Source organism: Exophiala mesophila (genome assembly GCF_000836275.1).
Source record: "Exophiala mesophila strain CBS 40295 unplaced genomic scaffold supercont1.3, whole genome shotgun sequence".
NCBI classification, from domain to species: Eukaryota; Fungi; Ascomycota; class Eurotiomycetes; order Chaetothyriales; family Herpotrichiellaceae; genus Exophiala; species Exophiala mesophila.
In genome coordinates, this window is record NW_015622506.1 from 639,426 (window position 1) to 656,571 (window position 17,146).

At 50.6% G+C, this 17,146-nt stretch overlaps 7 protein-coding genes across 7 annotated transcripts; 3 read left to right on the forward strand and 4 right to left on the reverse strand.

The window, feature by feature from the left end:
• Positions 1–128: 128 nt before the first annotated feature.
• Positions 129–3,255, reverse strand: PV10_03885 (uncharacterized protein). Its single transcript, XM_016368397.1, has 2 exons — positions 2,880–3,255; positions 129–2,809 (listed from the first exon to the last, which is right to left on the reverse strand). Exons 1-2 carry the CDS (start codon positions 3,121–3,123, stop codon positions 198–200), a joined length of 2,856 nt encoding a protein of 951 aa, XP_016224185.1. The 5' UTR covers positions 3,124–3,255; the 3' UTR covers positions 129–197.
• Positions 3,256–3,719: 464 nt separating this feature from the next.
• Positions 3,720–5,676, forward strand: PV10_03886 (uncharacterized protein). Its single transcript, XM_016368398.1, has one exon. The coding sequence runs from the start codon at positions 4,201–4,203 to the stop codon at positions 5,323–5,325; it is 1,125 nt and encodes a 374-aa protein (XP_016224186.1). The 5' UTR covers positions 3,720–4,200; the 3' UTR covers positions 5,326–5,676.
• A 120-nt stretch (positions 5,677–5,796) lies between these two features.
• On the reverse strand, positions 5,797–9,673 carry PV10_03887 (uncharacterized protein). Its single transcript, XM_016368399.1, has one exon. The coding sequence runs from the start codon at positions 9,459–9,461 to the stop codon at positions 6,081–6,083; it is 3,381 nt and encodes a 1,126-aa protein (XP_016224187.1). The 5' UTR covers positions 9,462–9,673; the 3' UTR covers positions 5,797–6,080.
• Positions 9,674–9,828: 155 nt separating this feature from the next.
• On the forward strand, positions 9,829–11,171 carry PV10_03888 (uncharacterized protein). Its single transcript, XM_016368400.1, has 4 exons — positions 9,829–10,104; positions 10,219–10,608; positions 10,665–10,745; positions 10,803–11,171. The coding sequence occupies exons 1-4, from the start codon at positions 10,074–10,076 to the stop codon at positions 10,928–10,930; spliced, it is 630 nt and encodes a 209-aa protein (XP_016224188.1). The 5' UTR covers positions 9,829–10,073; the 3' UTR covers positions 10,931–11,171.
• Positions 11,172–11,908: 737 nt separating this feature from the next.
• On the forward strand, positions 11,909–13,200 carry PV10_03889 (uncharacterized protein). The gene is made up of 2 exons (XM_016368401.1): positions 11,909–12,277; positions 12,334–13,200. The coding sequence occupies exons 1-2, from the start codon at positions 11,918–11,920 to the stop codon at positions 13,141–13,143; spliced, it is 1,170 nt and encodes a 389-aa protein (XP_016224189.1). The 5' UTR covers positions 11,909–11,917; the 3' UTR covers positions 13,144–13,200.
• Positions 13,201–13,618: 418 nt separating this feature from the next.
• PV10_03890 (uncharacterized protein) lies at positions 13,619–15,207 on the reverse strand. Its single transcript, XM_016368402.1, has 2 exons — positions 14,916–15,207; positions 13,619–14,866 (listed from the first exon to the last, which is right to left on the reverse strand). Exon 2 carries the CDS (start codon positions 14,858–14,860, stop codon positions 13,808–13,810), a length of 1,053 nt encoding a protein of 350 aa, XP_016224190.1. The 5' UTR covers positions 14,861–14,866; positions 14,916–15,207; the 3' UTR covers positions 13,619–13,807.
• Positions 15,208–15,414: 207 nt separating this feature from the next.
• On the reverse strand, positions 15,415–17,087 carry PV10_03891 (uncharacterized protein). The gene is made up of 2 exons (XM_016368403.1): positions 16,830–17,087; positions 15,415–16,780 (listed from the first exon to the last, which is right to left on the reverse strand). Exons 1-2 carry the CDS (start codon positions 17,057–17,059, stop codon positions 15,982–15,984), a joined length of 1,029 nt encoding a protein of 342 aa, XP_016224191.1. The 5' UTR covers positions 17,060–17,087; the 3' UTR covers positions 15,415–15,981.
• Positions 17,088–17,146: the final 59 nt, after the last annotated feature.

Here is a 17,146-nt window from a genome sequence, read left to right on the forward strand (position 1 = left end):
CCGGGGTGCCCCTGATGACACCGCCAAGCATTTCCGTTGCTTCACGTGTACCCGTTATCTACATACGGAGTATGGAATTTGAACAGTCCTCCAGACTCCACAATCGTAGGCACTCAGTACTGGTGAATCTGTCTCATAAATCAACGGCACTGGTCTCATCAGCAGTCGTTATGTTATACTCGGGCATGTAAACCCTGCTAAGAAGCTATCAACTTGGTGATCAAATGGACAGCCGCACGAGCTCGTTCCCGGACATTCAGATCCGCATCATTTTCCAGCTTTTTGAGTTGCGGCATGAATCCAACCTTGTGCAGTTCCAGTGCTCGCTGCCGGCACAACGCTCGGCTGCTCGAATCGTCCTCGTACGTAAGACTAGTCGCAATCCAGCAACACGTGGCTCTTATTTCCCGGTCCGAATGACTGAAAAACGTCAGCACCTGCTTCGTCAACGCATGGTTCGACGCCAGTGCATTTCTCCACCGAGGCTCGCACGCAGCAATGTGGACCAGGATGTAAAGCACTCGAATGACAATCACGCTCGGTGCGGCGATGGTGTGATCATCCTTGCGGGTGGGCCCCAATGCGGCGGTTCGAGGCTTGAGCCGGTCCACCAAGATGTCGAAAAAGTCATCCTGGCCCATTTCATCAAACACGTACTTGACCAAGTCAGACGCATTTTCTCCACAGAATAGGTTTCTCAAAAGATCCAGTAATTGTGCCTGAATCTCGGTATCATCCTCTACCGTATGTTTGGTGCTGAAACCGGAACTCGTGGACTCGTCCTCTTCTTGCTTCTCTTCGTCACCCTCACTGTCGTCCGAATCATCACTCATGACCACGTCTTTCCCCGCCACGTGAGGTGATAGCAAGGGCTGAAACGTATTGAGCGGTGGGTAATCCCTTTCCACCAGCCCAATCACCTCCCCCTCGGGAATGTCGTTGGGGTCGGTCTTGATGAGCAGTTTGATCCAACTTGCCCCCAGCTCATCCACCACCTCCTGTTTCAGCTTTTTACTTGCGTTCAAAACCAATTGCTTCAGAGCCCACAGTGACTCCAATCGAAGTCTGGCATTGGCAGAATGAGCCTGTTCGCAAAGCTTCTTCACCATCGTCGACTCACCCACCCCATCCTTCATGGGACTGAAGTCGATGGCGAGGTTGGTCAGCACCATGGTAGCGGCGATTCGGATATCGGCATTGGTCGAGCTCATCAATAAAACTATTGGTTTGATCACCTCTGCTTCAATCAATTTAGTTCTCAACGCCTGAACCGATCGTGTCAAGACTTGTACGGCACTACACGCCGCCAGGATCACCGGTGTTGTATTTCCACGGATCTCGGTCGCGCCCGAGGCATGAGTGTGTATGTGCAAGGGCTCCAGCGCTGCCATAATATGAGTCAGGACTCCCTGAGCACAGATCTCGTTTCGGTACGAGTCGCGGAACAAGGCTATCGCTGCGAGCGCTTGAAGGCAGCCTTGGCGGAAATCCATCTCTCGGCGTAGGGGAAGTGGTATCTCCACATTGTCTTGATCGGTCTCGTTGTCTCCCATGCGATCATCAACCATGTTGTCCGACACCTTGGATGGTTGCCATGGGGCCAGCTTCGGTTCGAGAGGGCTCTCAAAAGTCATCTTTAAACTGGCCGAAAGGTTGGATATTGCTTTGGCCTCGACTGCCACTTTTTGCATATCTGCATTGTCATTGATCAACCCTGCAAGGACGGCAGGAACAGCTTTGGTATAGTGCAGCCCATTGCACAGCAAAGAACCCGGATTCTGATGGAGGGTGTCTTGCTTCAAATCTGGCTCCAGCATCCGAGTCAACAATGGCGCCAGAAGCGATGTGAAGGTGGATCTGCGATGTCGTCTCACATGGCCCAGATTATAGAGCGCGACGAGTAACTTGGTGGCCAACAGGCGGCGCTTCCCTCGTGATTCGCGGACGAGGTAAAGGAGATACGGCACAACTGAGCTCTCTGGTCCTTCCTCGGCATCGACGGATCCGAAAGTGAGTTGAGATAGGTCGGGATTTGGTGTCGAGGTTGGGAGAAAGGAGGTTCTACGCTTCGGTAAGGGAAGGACTGGACCAAGAGGAGGGAAAGCAGTCTGATCATTGGAGAGAGACTTGTCGGTTGTGGGAACATAAGGTAGTAAAGGATCAAAAGGTCCGTGAGTGCTGTTGCGTGGCACGGCGGCTCCTGATAAGTAGCTGCCTCCCCAGGGACCCCGGCGAATGTCCGAGGGCGAGAAACCATCTCTTTGGTCTGGCAGTACCAGTTTGATGGAAGGGTCATTGATAAATAGTCGCGAGCGGGATTTCGACTTATCAATCAAGAGTGCGATCGACTCGAGGACAGGAGACAAATGGGCGGATGAGGGGGCAGGGTCTGGGATGACATCCGAAGGCCCGTTGTCCAAGTCGAGCGTATCAGAAGACGGAGGTACCAGACCTTGTGCAACGACAAAAGATGCCAGGCGGGCAGCAAGAGCGGATAAGACCCCAGCTTCAACGAGGGCACGCTTGTGTGCATCAGCGGCGACAGTCTTGCACATCAAGGTCAAGCTAAGATCGCAGGCCTGTGGAGACTGTGCCTCTGACCCAGCTCGTCGGATGATATAGGCGAAGCATCTTATGTGAGTCTTCGAATATAAAAGGTCTGCGAGATGAGCTGGGAGGTGATCTGCAATGGCGACGAGAGACTTGAGGACGGCGAGAGAAGTCTTGGGTGAAGTAGGTGCGGTGAGACTGGCAATTAACTGAGGCAGTATGGCAGTGCTAAGCAGTGGCCGTAGAAACAAGGGCCCTTCTAAATGGATTGGGTTAGATATGGTTGAGACTCAGAATATAGTAGTAGGGTAGGCTGCGCCCTGACATACCATGTGCAAGTACCGCAAGGACTTGAGATGATTGAAGGTACAGCTGATTGACGTCTCTGGAAGAGTCTAATGGCGGAAGAGCAGCCGCCAGCGCATCGATCAGACCGGCATTGACAAAGAGGGATTTACGCGAGAGATGGCCGGTCAAGTCATGTTTGATAGCCTTGAGTGCTTCGACACGAGTACTGTCGGACTGAGCATTCTGCAGATCGTAAAGAGTCTGGAGAGGGGCCTGGCGCTTCATAGATGGAAAGCCCCAGGAAGACAAGACTGAAGAACGATGGTGAGACCGTCACCTGGTCGTGGTGGTTGTGGGCGTGGGTCAGGGTGTGGGTGTTGTTGTCGGTGAGGGGCAGTGAGGATGACGGTGCTGATGTTTTTATCACGTATATACGAACCAGATGGAATAATGTAGGATGTACAGACAAGGCAGGAGACAACAGGGTGTCTGGATTCACGTGACGACCTGAACATGCGTGGACGGAGAAAAGTAGGCCCGGACGGTCTGAATTGGAGGAAGGAAGGCAAGAACGAAGAAGAAGGAAGAAGGAAGTGATGTGATCGCCTGTGCCTCACAGTAAGTCAGTAAGCCAGTTGGCCATCATCGCTCCAATCTATCATGAACTATCTACCTACACTTTCTACCGTCATCAACCTGTTGTTTGTCTACAACACACGTTTGTCCAGCATCTACTCCGTAGGTTTTGAATGGCCTCCGCCTGGCCGTCAATGCCCGCTGCAAAGTACGGAGTACGCCATACACCAGACTTTGTAGCCAATCAAGTCTCGGCATTCTCCTCGTGGCCTCTTGATGTGTGCGGGACGCTTTTCCGGATTCCCATCATGAAGACATCCGCCTTCATTTGACTCTCATTGCTACAGACACGGCACGTCGCATGTACAGGTATTACTATTCCTTATGGGTTATCATGCAACTGGCTGCCACTCTAGATTCCCTTCCTGACCGCTCCTCGTCCCTCCCATGCCACGCTTGGGCACCATCCCACTACTTTCGGGACTGCCACTTGGACCTCATCTTCATTCCAATCTTTTTTCCTGCAACGCCGCGTCAAACCTTGCCTTCAAAAGGGAGGCTCTGGTCCGGTAGAGGCACGCTTCGCACACCCTCACCGTCTTGTTGAACGTCGTGTCCTCACTCCGTTGTCCGAATTTGTCAGACCGGCGCCTGCGCCCTCTTTTTTCTGCACCCCATCGCAAGACACGCTTTTTCGCCTTTTCGCCTTTTCGCTCTGTTGACTTCTTTCGACGGGCGGCAAACACATGCAACGACAGCGACCCCCAATGCAGGCACACGGTCGAGATGCTAGCAACATCTCCCTCCCCAAATCTTCCATCCAAGCACCTTGACGCTGCCGCTCTTCATCCATCATTTTCTCCGCGACCCCACCATCTTCCTCCGCCCCCTCAACCGCAATATGATTATTGCAACAAGCCTTCAAGATCCGCCCTTACACAGAACGATCTAAACAAGACTTATTACCTCCCTTCAGACGGCTCTCTCTATAACCTTCATAGGACTTTCAGTACCAGATCTCTTGACCGGTACATCGAACCAGCTCAGCCAAGAGTCAAGATGGTTGACGCTTCGACCCAATATTCCCCTCCAGACATCAAGCCGGTTGCAACCTCAAACAAGACCCCAACCTCTACCATCGCTGGCTTGCACTTGACCGACCCCAACGAGAATTTCTCCAAAAAAGCGTCTTCCAGCCCGCCTGCAAACCAGGGCCGATTGTCGCGGCAGGCTTCAACGGCCGAGGCCAGCAAGATCCCCGTTCAAGAGCCTGGCCCCGTCCAAACGAAACGACAGGCAGTCGATCCAGCCCCGAAGCCTTCTCCAGCCATCAATGGGGCACATTCGGAAGACGAATCCCCCGTCAAAAAAGCCCGTCCCGACGCTCCTCCTGTGCGCATGATGCCCATCATGTACGAGAACTGTAATGTTCGAGATCTTGTCGTTCTCATTTCCTCTATGTTGATGGAGCTCATTCGCTACAACGATGCCATCCCGCTAAGAGAGGGCCATCTGACCCGTTTCCACTCCAGAGCACCACCTGGCATATCAGTCCTCGATTACCTGCAGCGTTTGACCACTCATGCCACGCTCTCTCCGCCTATTCTTTTGAGTATGGTATATTATATCGATCGCTTGTGCGCTCTGTATCCGGCATTTACCATTTCGAGCTTGACCGTCCACCGGTTTCTGATCACGAGTGCCACGGTGGCCAGTAAGGGTCTAAGTGATTCGTTTTGGACCAACAAGACGTATGCCAGGGTTGGAGGAGTCAGCATGAAAGAGTTGGCCCTTTTAGAGTTGGAGTTTTTAACCCGAATGGAATGGCGGATAGTTCCAAAGCCCGAAGTCTTGCGTGACTACTACAAGAGCCTGATTGAAAGGAACTCACAGTACCAGCTAGAACCCTGAGAACACCAGTTCTGTCCGACCGGCGTCCATATTTCGTTTAAATTGTGGCATGTTTCATGCAGATCCAGGCGACACACAAGCATGTTGTGCCGACAGAGAAATTGAGGATTGAGACCAGCGAGATCGGTCTCGGTTATCAATTGGAGACACCTTGCTCGATGCAGCAAGCAAAATCAGACGCAAAGACCATGTTCCTGTCGTAAAATGGCAACAGGAAATAAGTCTGCCACCTAATTCTCAAGTCAACCAACACACCGCACGTCTCCGAGGCTTCAGCAGTCGTCAACATGCATGCGGACAGCGTGCACCTCAAATGTCTACGAAGCATGCGAGGTTCTTATCAATGACTATAGTATGTATCAAATATAACAGTATTGTCTTGACATTGTCACGATCTCAGAAATCGTAGCATCCTCGCAGCTATCTAGCAAACATGTTAGGCAACGGCGACGGCCAACTGGGCAAACATTGGGCTATTTGTATTCTCTATGAACCGTAGAACAGTCAAGATTTCTATCTGGGTACGTGCCTGGGCGACACATGACTTGCCATAGGTCGGGCGAACTGAGAGACATACAACAAACCCAAAGACCAGTCTGGTAACCTCTGATAGTAGTCTCTGAGCCCGAAGTGGGCGTTGAAATGTTCTCTGCCGACCTCCATTCAACCTTGTTCGTTCTAACTTAGGCGCCAATTTCCTTACTCTCTCCATGGTCTCATTTAGTCACCAGCGCATTCCTGCGCGATCTGGCCTTCTAAGCCTTTTCCCTTGCCTTGTCTGGATATTGTTGCACGGCAAACTGGTTGAGAAACTTGACTGGGTCAACGATACTCACGTGCCCCGAAAGTTTCTCCGTCTTATTGGTCATTTTATCGTCTAACAGGATCATGCATCGATAAATCGATGCCTTCATTGCCGTCCAACCGATGAAATACTCCGAGACCACCTTGTCACGCGCCCGCAGGCACGCCTCGTCGCCAAGTTCGCTAGGTTCGGACGCAGACACATATTTTGAGAGTCGGGGCACCTCCAGCACAAGTGCGTCTGCCTCGTCATCCGTGAGGTAAGCCAGTCGATCAAAATCGTTGCTGTCGACCAATAGGTTCTGCGTGAATAACCTTGAACGGAGTCGGAAAATCAATTCGAGCATCTTCGATATCATTTTTTCTTCGCCTTCGCCACAATGCGCAAGACGATCGGTCAGCCAAGTTGTGATGTCAGGTATGAGCATCAAGGTCCAATTCGGTGTTGCCACGCTCTCAAAGTACTCCAACGCGCAAAGGACTTCCTTTGGGCAGTATGTCATACATCCTTCCGTAATGCAAAGGACGGTACCGCGAGGAAACAGCCGAGCAAGGGGACATTTCGGGCCGCTATTTGGGGACAGTTCCAAGTCCACGCTGAAGCAGAGAAAGTTATCCGACTTTAGAAAGGAACCGAGCTTAGTATAGTGTATATAGTCGGGCAGCGTAGAATGGAATAGAACAATCGACAAAGACGGGCTCCTATTCTCAAAGCAGCTCAGAAACTCGGTCCAGTCCGTCTTCAGGGCGTCAGAGTAAAGATTACGGGGTCGGACATAAGCCCGGAGCCATTCCTGAACGATTCGAGCTTCGGACGGATGCGTCCCGGTAAAGGTAATGAAGACTCTCAGCTTGCTGTTATCGCCTCGAAATGCAGGTGCAACTGTCGTCATATAATCAAAGTCTTGTTTCGTCAGAGTCTGGTATGCCCAAGCACGTGCGGATTCGCGACTTTCGCCATTCGCCATCGATGACCTTCTTCGCGAAGCCGTGCTTGGTACGCCCACAAATTCGGCGCTCTCGGGTCCATCATACTCACGGCGAGCGACAGGATTTGGCCCAGTCGCCAAGTCTTGTTGGGCTTCGATCGAACCGCCATGTGACTTTGAAGACCACAGTCGTGGGCGTTCCTCTGCTGTGAAGCTTCTCCGCCTCGTAGGTTGAGCTGCCGAGTTAGCTGCACCAAGGGAGCTTGAGCCCAAGTTTGGTGTAGTCTGAGTTCGATCTAAGCGTACGCGTGCTGGCCTCATGTCCAAGTCTTTCGGCGGTGCTGCAGAACGTGGCTGGTCTTGTTGGTCATATGGTAGAGAAGAGTGGTTGTGGCTTCCTCTACGCACAGCATGAGCTGGTGCGTGAGGCAGATGATAGAAGCTGTTACGGACAGACAGATGCAAGTGCTGGTCTGCGTTAGAGCATGATCGATGATCAAAGGACTTCCATCCTGAGGCTCCGCAAGAGTATAGGATCATCACCAACGTCTCTCGCTCGTCAGGGTAGATCCATACGGCGCAAACATTGTACTGTTCCAAGTGCTGGATCAGGCTGTCCATGGTCTTCATCGTGTCCTCATAAGCCACGATGATTCCCCCAGCGGCAGCACGAGGAGACAGCTGCTTGCTAAAAGCGGCAAACTCGTCGGGCTGCTGGAAACATTTCTCATCGAACGCAATTTCTAGTTTTCCATCTGAAGACTTCAGAGCCTTGATCTTTGTTTTGAGCCAGGGCGGAAAAAACCGAATTCTGACATCGCCCACGGGGGAAATTCCTAGATAGAGTTGAACCAATAGTTCCTCCCGTGGATCGAAAAATCGACCGGTGGCGGTCTTTACCAGGCCTCGGGAATTAGTTTCATGATTTCCAGCATGTGTCATTGTATCACGTGTCACGGGGAACGATTGAAGTTGGCTAGTTGATCGTGCCAGCTGGGGTTGTTGTGGGGCTAATGTCGATGATTGAACCGGAGAGACTTCGGAGTGGTTTTCAAAGTGTACCTTTGCTGCTACCGTCGAGTATGTAGCGGGCAAATCACTGTTATTCGTGCTTCCATCTAACGTTGATAAAGGGACAAGTTGGTCAGGTGTAGAACGTTCCGCTGTTGTGGTACAGTGTTTGTCAAGCGTATCATTCGGCAAGGGCTGCAAATCTGAACCGGGCACATCTGTAGGCACAGGACTCTTTTTGGCGATTGAGGCATCGAGTTCGTTTGTTACGTCTAATTCGAGGGTGTTGTGGTCGCTTTCTTCGGGCACAAACAAGGTCGAACCATCATGCTGGTCGTGGGACTGACCCACGCCGATGTTGTTGGCAGCTGTACCATTTGACCATTCTTCGGGAGTTCTCAAGTCCAAAGCCGTTGGATCAGGTACACCTTCCTGTCTTGAACGCTTCATATAGTTGTTCCGGTGACGAAGACTATCGAAGCGCTGGCCAGCTCTGCTGTGTGGATTTTGACCAGATCCTGTCGCCTTTGTGGCTGCTGGTTTAGCAATAGGAGTCGAAATGCTTTCAGATGCATCATGATCAGTCGTAGGCGTCACAGAATTGTTGGGTTGAGGCAGATGCGCACGTGATGCTGGCAAAGATGGTTGCTGATTCAGCTGAGTTCCATCGATATCGTGGTTTGACTTGTTTGTTGAATTCGAAGCAATCGTTCGTGGAGATACAGCTTTCGTTGATTTTGGATTTGGGTTCTGGCTAGGCGGGTGGACTTCCTTTGTGGAAAGCTCTTGGGTTGCAGGATGACTCTCTACAGGTGACTGCTGGGATTCTGCAGACTGAGACGCTAGAACGGTCGATGCAGAAGCCACATTGGATGTCTCGCCATACTTGGGCCGCTTAGTTGCTGGAGATTCATCGCCAGCTGATGGTGAATTGGTATGGGCCTTTCTTTTGCGAGTATTGAGAAGGAGGTCACTCCCAGGGGATGGAGACTTTGAACTCCGAGAACATCGGGGGGCTTGAGTGGTTGGCGTTTCACTTGAGGACTCTGCTGTATTTGCTGACTGAGAAGCCTGGAGTCGGGCGGCTTCTTGGTCCTCTTCTTCAGCAGCTTCTGCTTCCTCTTGGCGGGCTTGGAAAGCATCCATGCGCATCTGGACGGCTGCGACCTCTTCTTCATCTAGAAGGCCACCCTTGTTGCGCTGTGTCTCCCAATCAGTGATGGTTTCCAATTCGGTGAAGCTTTCCTTGGGCTCCCAGGTACATTGGTCATCAGGATACCCAGCCCACTTAACCAGATAGATCTTCTCATCGGCCTCCACTCGCTCTGCAAGAATTCTCTCTACCCTAAAAAGTTCTTCATCCTCGCAGCTGGCGGGCGACTCTTGGGTCATCTTGCTGAAGCGTGAACCCGGGAGTGGAAAATCGAAAATACATTGACTGGGACCAGATCACGAGGCCTACCCGGCGAGTCGTGGGTAGCAGGTAGCGGGTCAGGAAGACGTCTCATGATCATCGCAGGGGTTTGGAGGAGGAACTGCGCTTTTACATTTTTTCCTTTTTTTTGCCCTTCAAAACGGAAGGAATGATCAGAGGAAGTTCCTGCCTCATGCATCGTGACTTAAAGGAAATACAGGAAGGCGCGACGGTGACTGGTGTTCTTGGACCTAAAAGGGACTAGCGTTATGCCAAGAACCCTCATAGAACCCTGAAGGCTGTGAACCTCTGCCACTCTGACTGGTCTGCCTGCCAGTTGATATTGCGGCCACCCGGATCACCTCTGGTCAAAACACCGCGACAGGCCACGACGTCTAATCTTGCCATTGACACCTACCTCATCCTCGACCCTCAGCCTCCTTTCAACTCTTTTGCTCATTATTCTTGATAACCCTAGTGGACTTGATCACATCCAAGTTTTTCATTCCCGGACCCTTGGTGATCAGTCTTGCTGCCTGCCTTATTCACGCCCTCCTGGAACTTCCTCCCCCCTTGATCACACCACAACCATGGGCGACGAGTACGATTTTCTTTTCAAGGGTCAGTCAGTTTATGATGCTGCAGATGGTCCCTATTCTGGCATCCCTCTCCTGCGATTTCTTTCCATTCCCCGCCAAATCCTTCGTCACCGTCACTGACTCTATTCTCCAACAGTGGTTCTCATAGGAGACAGTGGCGTCGGCAAATCCAACCTTCTGAGTCGATTCACCCGCAACGAGTTCAACCTCGATTCAAAGTCCACGATTGGTGTCGAGTTCGCGACAAGATCGATCCAGGTCGACACCAAAACAATCAAGGCTCAAATCTGGGATACCGCGGGTCAAGAGCGATACCGAGCGATTACATCTGCCTATTATCGAGGTGCTGTGGGAGCCCTCCTTGTCTACGATATTAGCAAGCATCAAACATACGACAATGTCACAAGATGGTTGAAAGAGCTGCGGGACCATGCCGATGCCAACATCGTCATCATGCTTGTTGGAAACAAGAGCGATCTGCGCCACTTGCGAGCCGTTCCAACAGAGGAAGCTAAACAATTTGCTAGTGAGCAAACTCGTTTAAACTCATCATCCTGCAATATCACACTGACATGAATGTAGGCGAGAACAATCTCTCCTTTATCGAGACATCTGCGCTCGATGCTAGCAACGTCGAACTGGCGTTCCAAAACATTCTCACAGGTAAATTCACCAAGAGTCTTCTGTTGTGGCTAGCAGGTATTGACTTTTTCATTCCAGAAATCTATCGGATCGTGTCCAGCAAGGCATTAGACAATGGAGATGCGGCACAAGCTCCGTCAGGTGGCGTCAAGATTGACATGACACCCTCTGGAACTCCGGACGCTAAGGGGGGCAAGTGCTGCTGATTTGGATTTGATACGCGGTATACTCGGAGCACGGCGTTTTTCATGTCAAAGTATGAATTTGATAATGTATTCATGTGCTGATGATTTGCATGACTCATGAGCAAGCACCACAGCTTCATGATAAGACATCCGGTGAATGTTCCATGTTCGATAAGACTTCAATTCCAACCCCGAATCTCTTGGTCGAGCCGTTGATATTTTGAAATTGTCAGTTCGCATTTCGATCGTGTCACCGTTGCCCACTTGCTAAAGCATCGAACATTGAGAGCCACTGATTGTCTTTCTTTAGTTCCCGAGTTGCAGAGCTCGCACAATTGTATGTTCTACGAGGAATTCCTGACCGTCGGGCGAATTGAGATGCAGAGATGATCATGTCTCGAATGACTGCTTGGGTTCTTGTATGCAGGGCTAGACACTCGCTCCAAACAAATGAAAGGTGCAAACTCTGCAAATGAACCAGCTTTCAACGATCCTTCGGACAGACCTTGGACCAGAGATATTGCAAGGCACTTGGAGTTGTTCAGGCTGTCGACACCGTATCAACAAACAATCCAGACTGTGAGATCGCCAGTGAGACTTACCCACACGTCTGATCGCGTGACCCTGAGGCATGTCTGATGTGCACTTACTCACAAGCCTGCATGTCCAGGACTTGCGTTGTCCATGGATTCCGTGTCTGCCGTGCTCTCTGCCGTGCTCTCTTCTTCGCCTCAACTATGTTTTGGCCCATTAGTGGCCTGTGCACTGGTTCCAAGTCGACGCACAGGGACCATTTCCACGTGCTATCGATACTGAGCTTGGACTTTTTGCATCATTTGCTTCGCTGGATATGGCAAGCCTACCCTAATTCTTTAAGATAGGGCATGGTGTTGAGTCGTACAAGTACTTTGCTTAGACTGCAGGGCTGGCCTATTCATCTTGTTATGGCAGACCGCCGCCGTCGACATATGAGTATCGCGCATCGCAGCAGGTTGAGGCCTGACAACTATGCATGCTCGATTTTCGGTCACTGGATTTCTTCTGACATTGATTTTGTTCGTCTATTCTCGTAACATACCATTTCTCGTTGGGCAAGCTACAGCAGACAGGTCACGATGTCTATCATCGGGACAGGTTGGTCAAGACGGGACATGGAGAGCCGCAACTGAGAAATCTTCTTCTGAGTCCACGGCCCATCAGCAGGTCTTGAATGCAACAGTTGGGTTTGAAAAGGTCTACACCATCTCGTTACCGGAGAGAAGTGACCGACGAGATGCATTCACACTACAAGCACGACTGTCCAACATCAGCTTTGAATTCAGAGACGGCGTGCTTGGGTCTGACATATCGCCAAAAGCCCTGCCACTGGTATGTGTGCGCAAGGAGTCGGCAAGTAATTCGAATGCTAACGGGATGGTGGGCAGACATTCGACCAGGACGAAGGCACCAAGGGCTGCTGGCGGGCCCATCTGAACGTCTTTCAAGAAATGGTCCGCAAAAACGTACAGTCAGCGCTGATCTTTGAGGACGATGCAGATTGGGATGTTGCGTTCCGACACCAAATGGTGTTGGCTGCGGACGCGGTGAGTTTTGTTACCACATCGCCGCCAGGCCGGGAGTCACCATACGGAAATGACTGGGACATTCTGTCGTTGGGGCACTGTGCTGCAGTGCCACAACAAGACACCGAGAATTACTTTGTGATACCAAAGGATCCAACGGTGTTGCCACCGGATGCTCGACTAGAGTGGGAGAAGCCCGACATGGGACCATGGGAAGAAGGCGAACTGGGCGATACACAAACTCGACTCTACTTTCGGACGGCGTGGCTGTCGTGTCTGACGGCGTACGCGGTGTCACTACGAGGCGCCCAGAAGATCCTATATCGGCAAAGCATGGTGCCATGGAACGAGCCGGTTGACAACGGGATTGGAACCATGTGCAAAAATGGAGAGCTTAACATGAGTTGTATCTCGGCTTTCCCGACTCTGGTGGGCATCTCCAAGCCTGCCGGCTCCGCAAACCGTGGCAGTGACATCCGTGATCAGGACAATGTCTACATCCATGAACAGGGCTGGAGTGAGATGGTCCTGTACTCCATCAGGCAGAACGTTCCCCGGCTACTGACGGGCTTGAAAACCTTTGTCGCCACCCATTCACCAGCCCCAGAAAAGACAATGGGCGAATTGACCAGTGCCGTTGGGCATGGAGAATACCTAGTCGACAATGTATGATATCAGACAAGTGCGTGTTTATCTACCCATGGAGTTTTGTCTACGTAAGCAATAGACCTATGATTATCTTTGAAATCCTTCAGTTGGTGATAGAATGTAGCAGCAAAAAATAGGAGCTCTCCGAGTGTAAAGATCTGTTGCCATCGTAATCGTGGTGTCCAAGTCTCGTCTAAATCCAAGAAATATATTTAGCGTTTGAGAATAAGGTGGTCACTATATAGATATGGGAGAATAAACTACATACTAGGAATATGTAATGGGACGAACTCCCACCCATCTCCGACCTTTGGAGAGTCACGATCACATTTACCTTTCTCCAAAGCACCTAGAAATACTCGAGACCGTTGTTCTGAATGTGAATAGCTGTACCGAAGGTATGGATTACTTCGACGTGTATAACAATGAGACCAACTTCGACACTTTATACTAAACTACACTACACGACGTCCACTTCCGCTTTGTCTCCTACCAAGTTCGGTATTGTCCACGCTGTTTCTGAAAAACTTCCTTGAACATCAGAGCACCATTGTATCTACTACGGTCATGGACAGATAACCTTTATAGACTTCACGATATCAATTACTACCCCCAAAGAAGGAGGAACATGGTTGACCACACGGCCCGACAACAACGGTTTCTCTAGGATGGCAATCTGTCTATGGATCTATACGACCTGATTCTCTTGTGCTCGTACAATTCCTGCCTCTCCCTCCCAGATCGAATCTCGAACCTGTTGGACATCCACTCCGCGTTGGTGAAGCACGGTGACCCACTCGTGGAAGAGCATCGAGCCGCTCTCAAGAAAACAGAGGTCCATTGTTTGAGACTCGACGAATTGTTCGACATCGCTTTTGTAGACGGCATGGTCCAATAGCCACAATAGCTGCGCCGGCGTAAGTTTGAGGAATGCCTGCACCACGTAAAAGTTCTCCAGGTCACTCCCCCATCCTTGCATGCATTTGAATCGGCGTTCTTGAGTCGACATCCTGGAATCTTGCGTGGGTTCGGAGGTTTCGTGCCCGCTTGTGTGAAATACCTCAGAGTAAATGCTGGACTTGACAGGATCGAGCAGGGCGTCACGTTTGAATGAAAACGAATAGACAGGTTTGGTCTGTGGGTGACGAGAGAAGACATCTCCATCTGTAGGGCAGATCTCGCTCGCCAGAAGTTGCTCCAGAATGCCACGAAAGTCTTCCAATTCTAAAAGCTCCGCCGTACTCCAGCTGCGCAGGAGTTGTAAACGTTCAGTGTTGACTGAACCGGGACGAGAAGTGCGATACAAAGTTTGGGAATGCAGTGCCTGACAATGACTCCAAAATCTATACACAGCACGTCTGAGGCGTCTGGCTTCGTCGTGTTGCAGCATCCGGCGATTCTCGCTGTTCTCATAGGTCCACTTGTGTAGTGGATATAAGGAAACAAAGCGCTGTGCGACACGACCGACATTCGTGACTTGAGCAAGGAGGGCAAAAGAGAGTGGCGGGTTTCGTGGGATGTGGAGAGCTTGTTGGTCGTTTTGAGTGAGCAATTGAATGGCTTCTTGAACAGGTCCCATCTCTTGATCGACGGTATGAAAGAACAGAGCCAATTTCTGGGACTTGGGAAGGAGAGAGTTGAAGTATCGGCACGTCAAGGAAAGGTTGATGATGTCGGCAGCGGAATGGAGTGACTTGAAAATGTGAATCAACAACTCGGGAGCCAGCGCGTCCATGGCCATTAAGTTCTGGGTTGTCAGCACAGTACTCCATTTGTACGATGGTTGTGAGACATACGATTTATGTGCGTATCAGACACCTCTCGGCCTTAAAAATGGATTCTGCAGCACTTGACTGCAGCAAACACTTGAAGCTCAACACTCAAAGACCCCAGTACTGGGGCTATCATGGTTGGAAGCATTGATGAAGGGGATACCCGCGCCGCTGGCGGTGTTCTGTTGGATTGAAGGGCACATCTTGCAGGAGTCCATCACAAACTCGAGGCCCATCGTGATTGACACAACAGATGGGACAACTGATAAGATGGTTTCTCAACGAGAGCACGATGATGGACGTAAGTAGAGGTACAATAGATGCAATTTAAGGTTGGCCAGTTAGTATCCAGATAATGTCGGTGAGTCTGACGAGGCTGGCGACTTTGGCTTGGCAATATATCTCATATCATGTGATCCAGCCTCTCACGATTTTTGACTTCAAGTGCATCTTTCATGCCCATCAATTAGAACGAGAATGGTGCAGGATTTGTGATTGGGAATCATTCGTTATTATAACATTGTGCAAATCTAGGCTGGCTACTTATTTGCGCACACGGTCGAGTTGATCTCGTACCACTTTGTCATCTGAGATCTAGTCCTCCGTTGCTTGCCACAATGCCGTAAAGTCTGTGCAGGAAGCCCCAGAATGAGAATCGACGTAGCTGTACCAGTGACATGGGTCTTTCTTGTCGGTTCCGAATAGCAAAATTGGCCACAAGACTTTCTCATCCAAGTGGTTGAGGGCCACACTTGGAGGGACGATGAACCAGATTCATCACCGGATTTCTGTGAAAGGCCTGAGAATGTGCCGCTTTTTCCAGCGAAGGAGGTGGTGCCTTGTCGGAAGGTGTCGGTGCATAAACATGCTACGCCGTAAGATCGGTGTGCGCCCTTGTCGAATGATGTCGATTAGGGTTTGGGTCAGATCATAGCCCGCAACCAGACCGCAATAATCACTTGGCCATGAGGTCGAAGAAAACTGCCGAAGGCAATATACTGCCGTTGCTCGATGCAACGCTAGTAAGGTATCAAATCTGGCAGTGATATAATGTTCAAGTTCTGAAACGTTGTCTGAGAGTACTGGCTCATCAGCCAAAAAGTTGTGAATTATCCAGAGCTGATCGTTTTCGTTTTGAACCCGAGTTGAGTCCCAAGGACTTTCTTTTGACGGCAAGATCTTCTGCACCTCCTCTTCGACTAGCATATTTCCCGGCACGCTTCAATCTCGTCTCGCTCCGTAGCTGGTTGGGACTGACGAACTGCTTGTTTTCGTATATGATGGGTCCTCCAAAGCTACCTTCTTGAATGATGATGGGGGTGAGGACGAGCCGTGGGCCAACTTCAATAAGGGAGATATCTTCCGCCGAACGATTGGAGTCTTTGGTCGTCTTCGTTTCGCTCTCTTTTTCTCGAATCTCGTAGATACGAATCCAGATCTTGCCGTCAAGACCATATATGCCGATGACTCGATCAATGAATGGTTTCATGCCTCTCACGCCTTTCGAGGGCACACAGAAGACCCCGCGTAGCATTTCTCGGATTAGAGGGAGATGTTCAGCGCTAGCGACTCCTTCGTCAAAGCTTTTGTCAAAGACCACGATTCCGCGGCCACCTTTCAGGCAATTGCCTCCAAATCCAAGCTCAGCCATCGTGTGGACATTGGTCACACTGAACTTGATCGTGGGTCCGTTCGGGGGTCGAGCGAGCCATAGATATAAATCTTGACCATGTTTTCGCGCTTCTAGGAAAAAGACATAGTTGCATGAGTGGAGATCGGCAAGACCATTTAACGCAGAGTTGTAGTTGTTCGATGACTTGGTATCAAGTTTGGTGTCTTTGTAAGTATGAGGAAGAAGACCGTGAAGATCGGAGAGAAGATGTCGGTGTCTGTTTCAATTGTAAGTAGACATTCAATACCCAGGCCGGAGAGTCTCACCTGTATGATACACCACGCGATGTCAGCATCAAAACACGATTCCTCAGTTCGCCAGGTAATGTCGAAGCCTTTTTGAGGCGGGGTGCATCTACTGTCTCTTCTTCACCTTCCGAAGATCCAGCGCGGAGAGTGGCACTGCTTTCGCTGGACGAAACCGAATCTGATCCGTCGGAGACATCAGACTCGTCAAAATCACCCGACCGCTTCGCTGACTTGTAGGCGGACGCCATTGGGGATGCAAGGTGAAACCTGGAGTTGTTGGATTCTGCAACAAAGATCGAAACGGCGCAGGAAAAAATATCTGTCGGCGTTTAAAA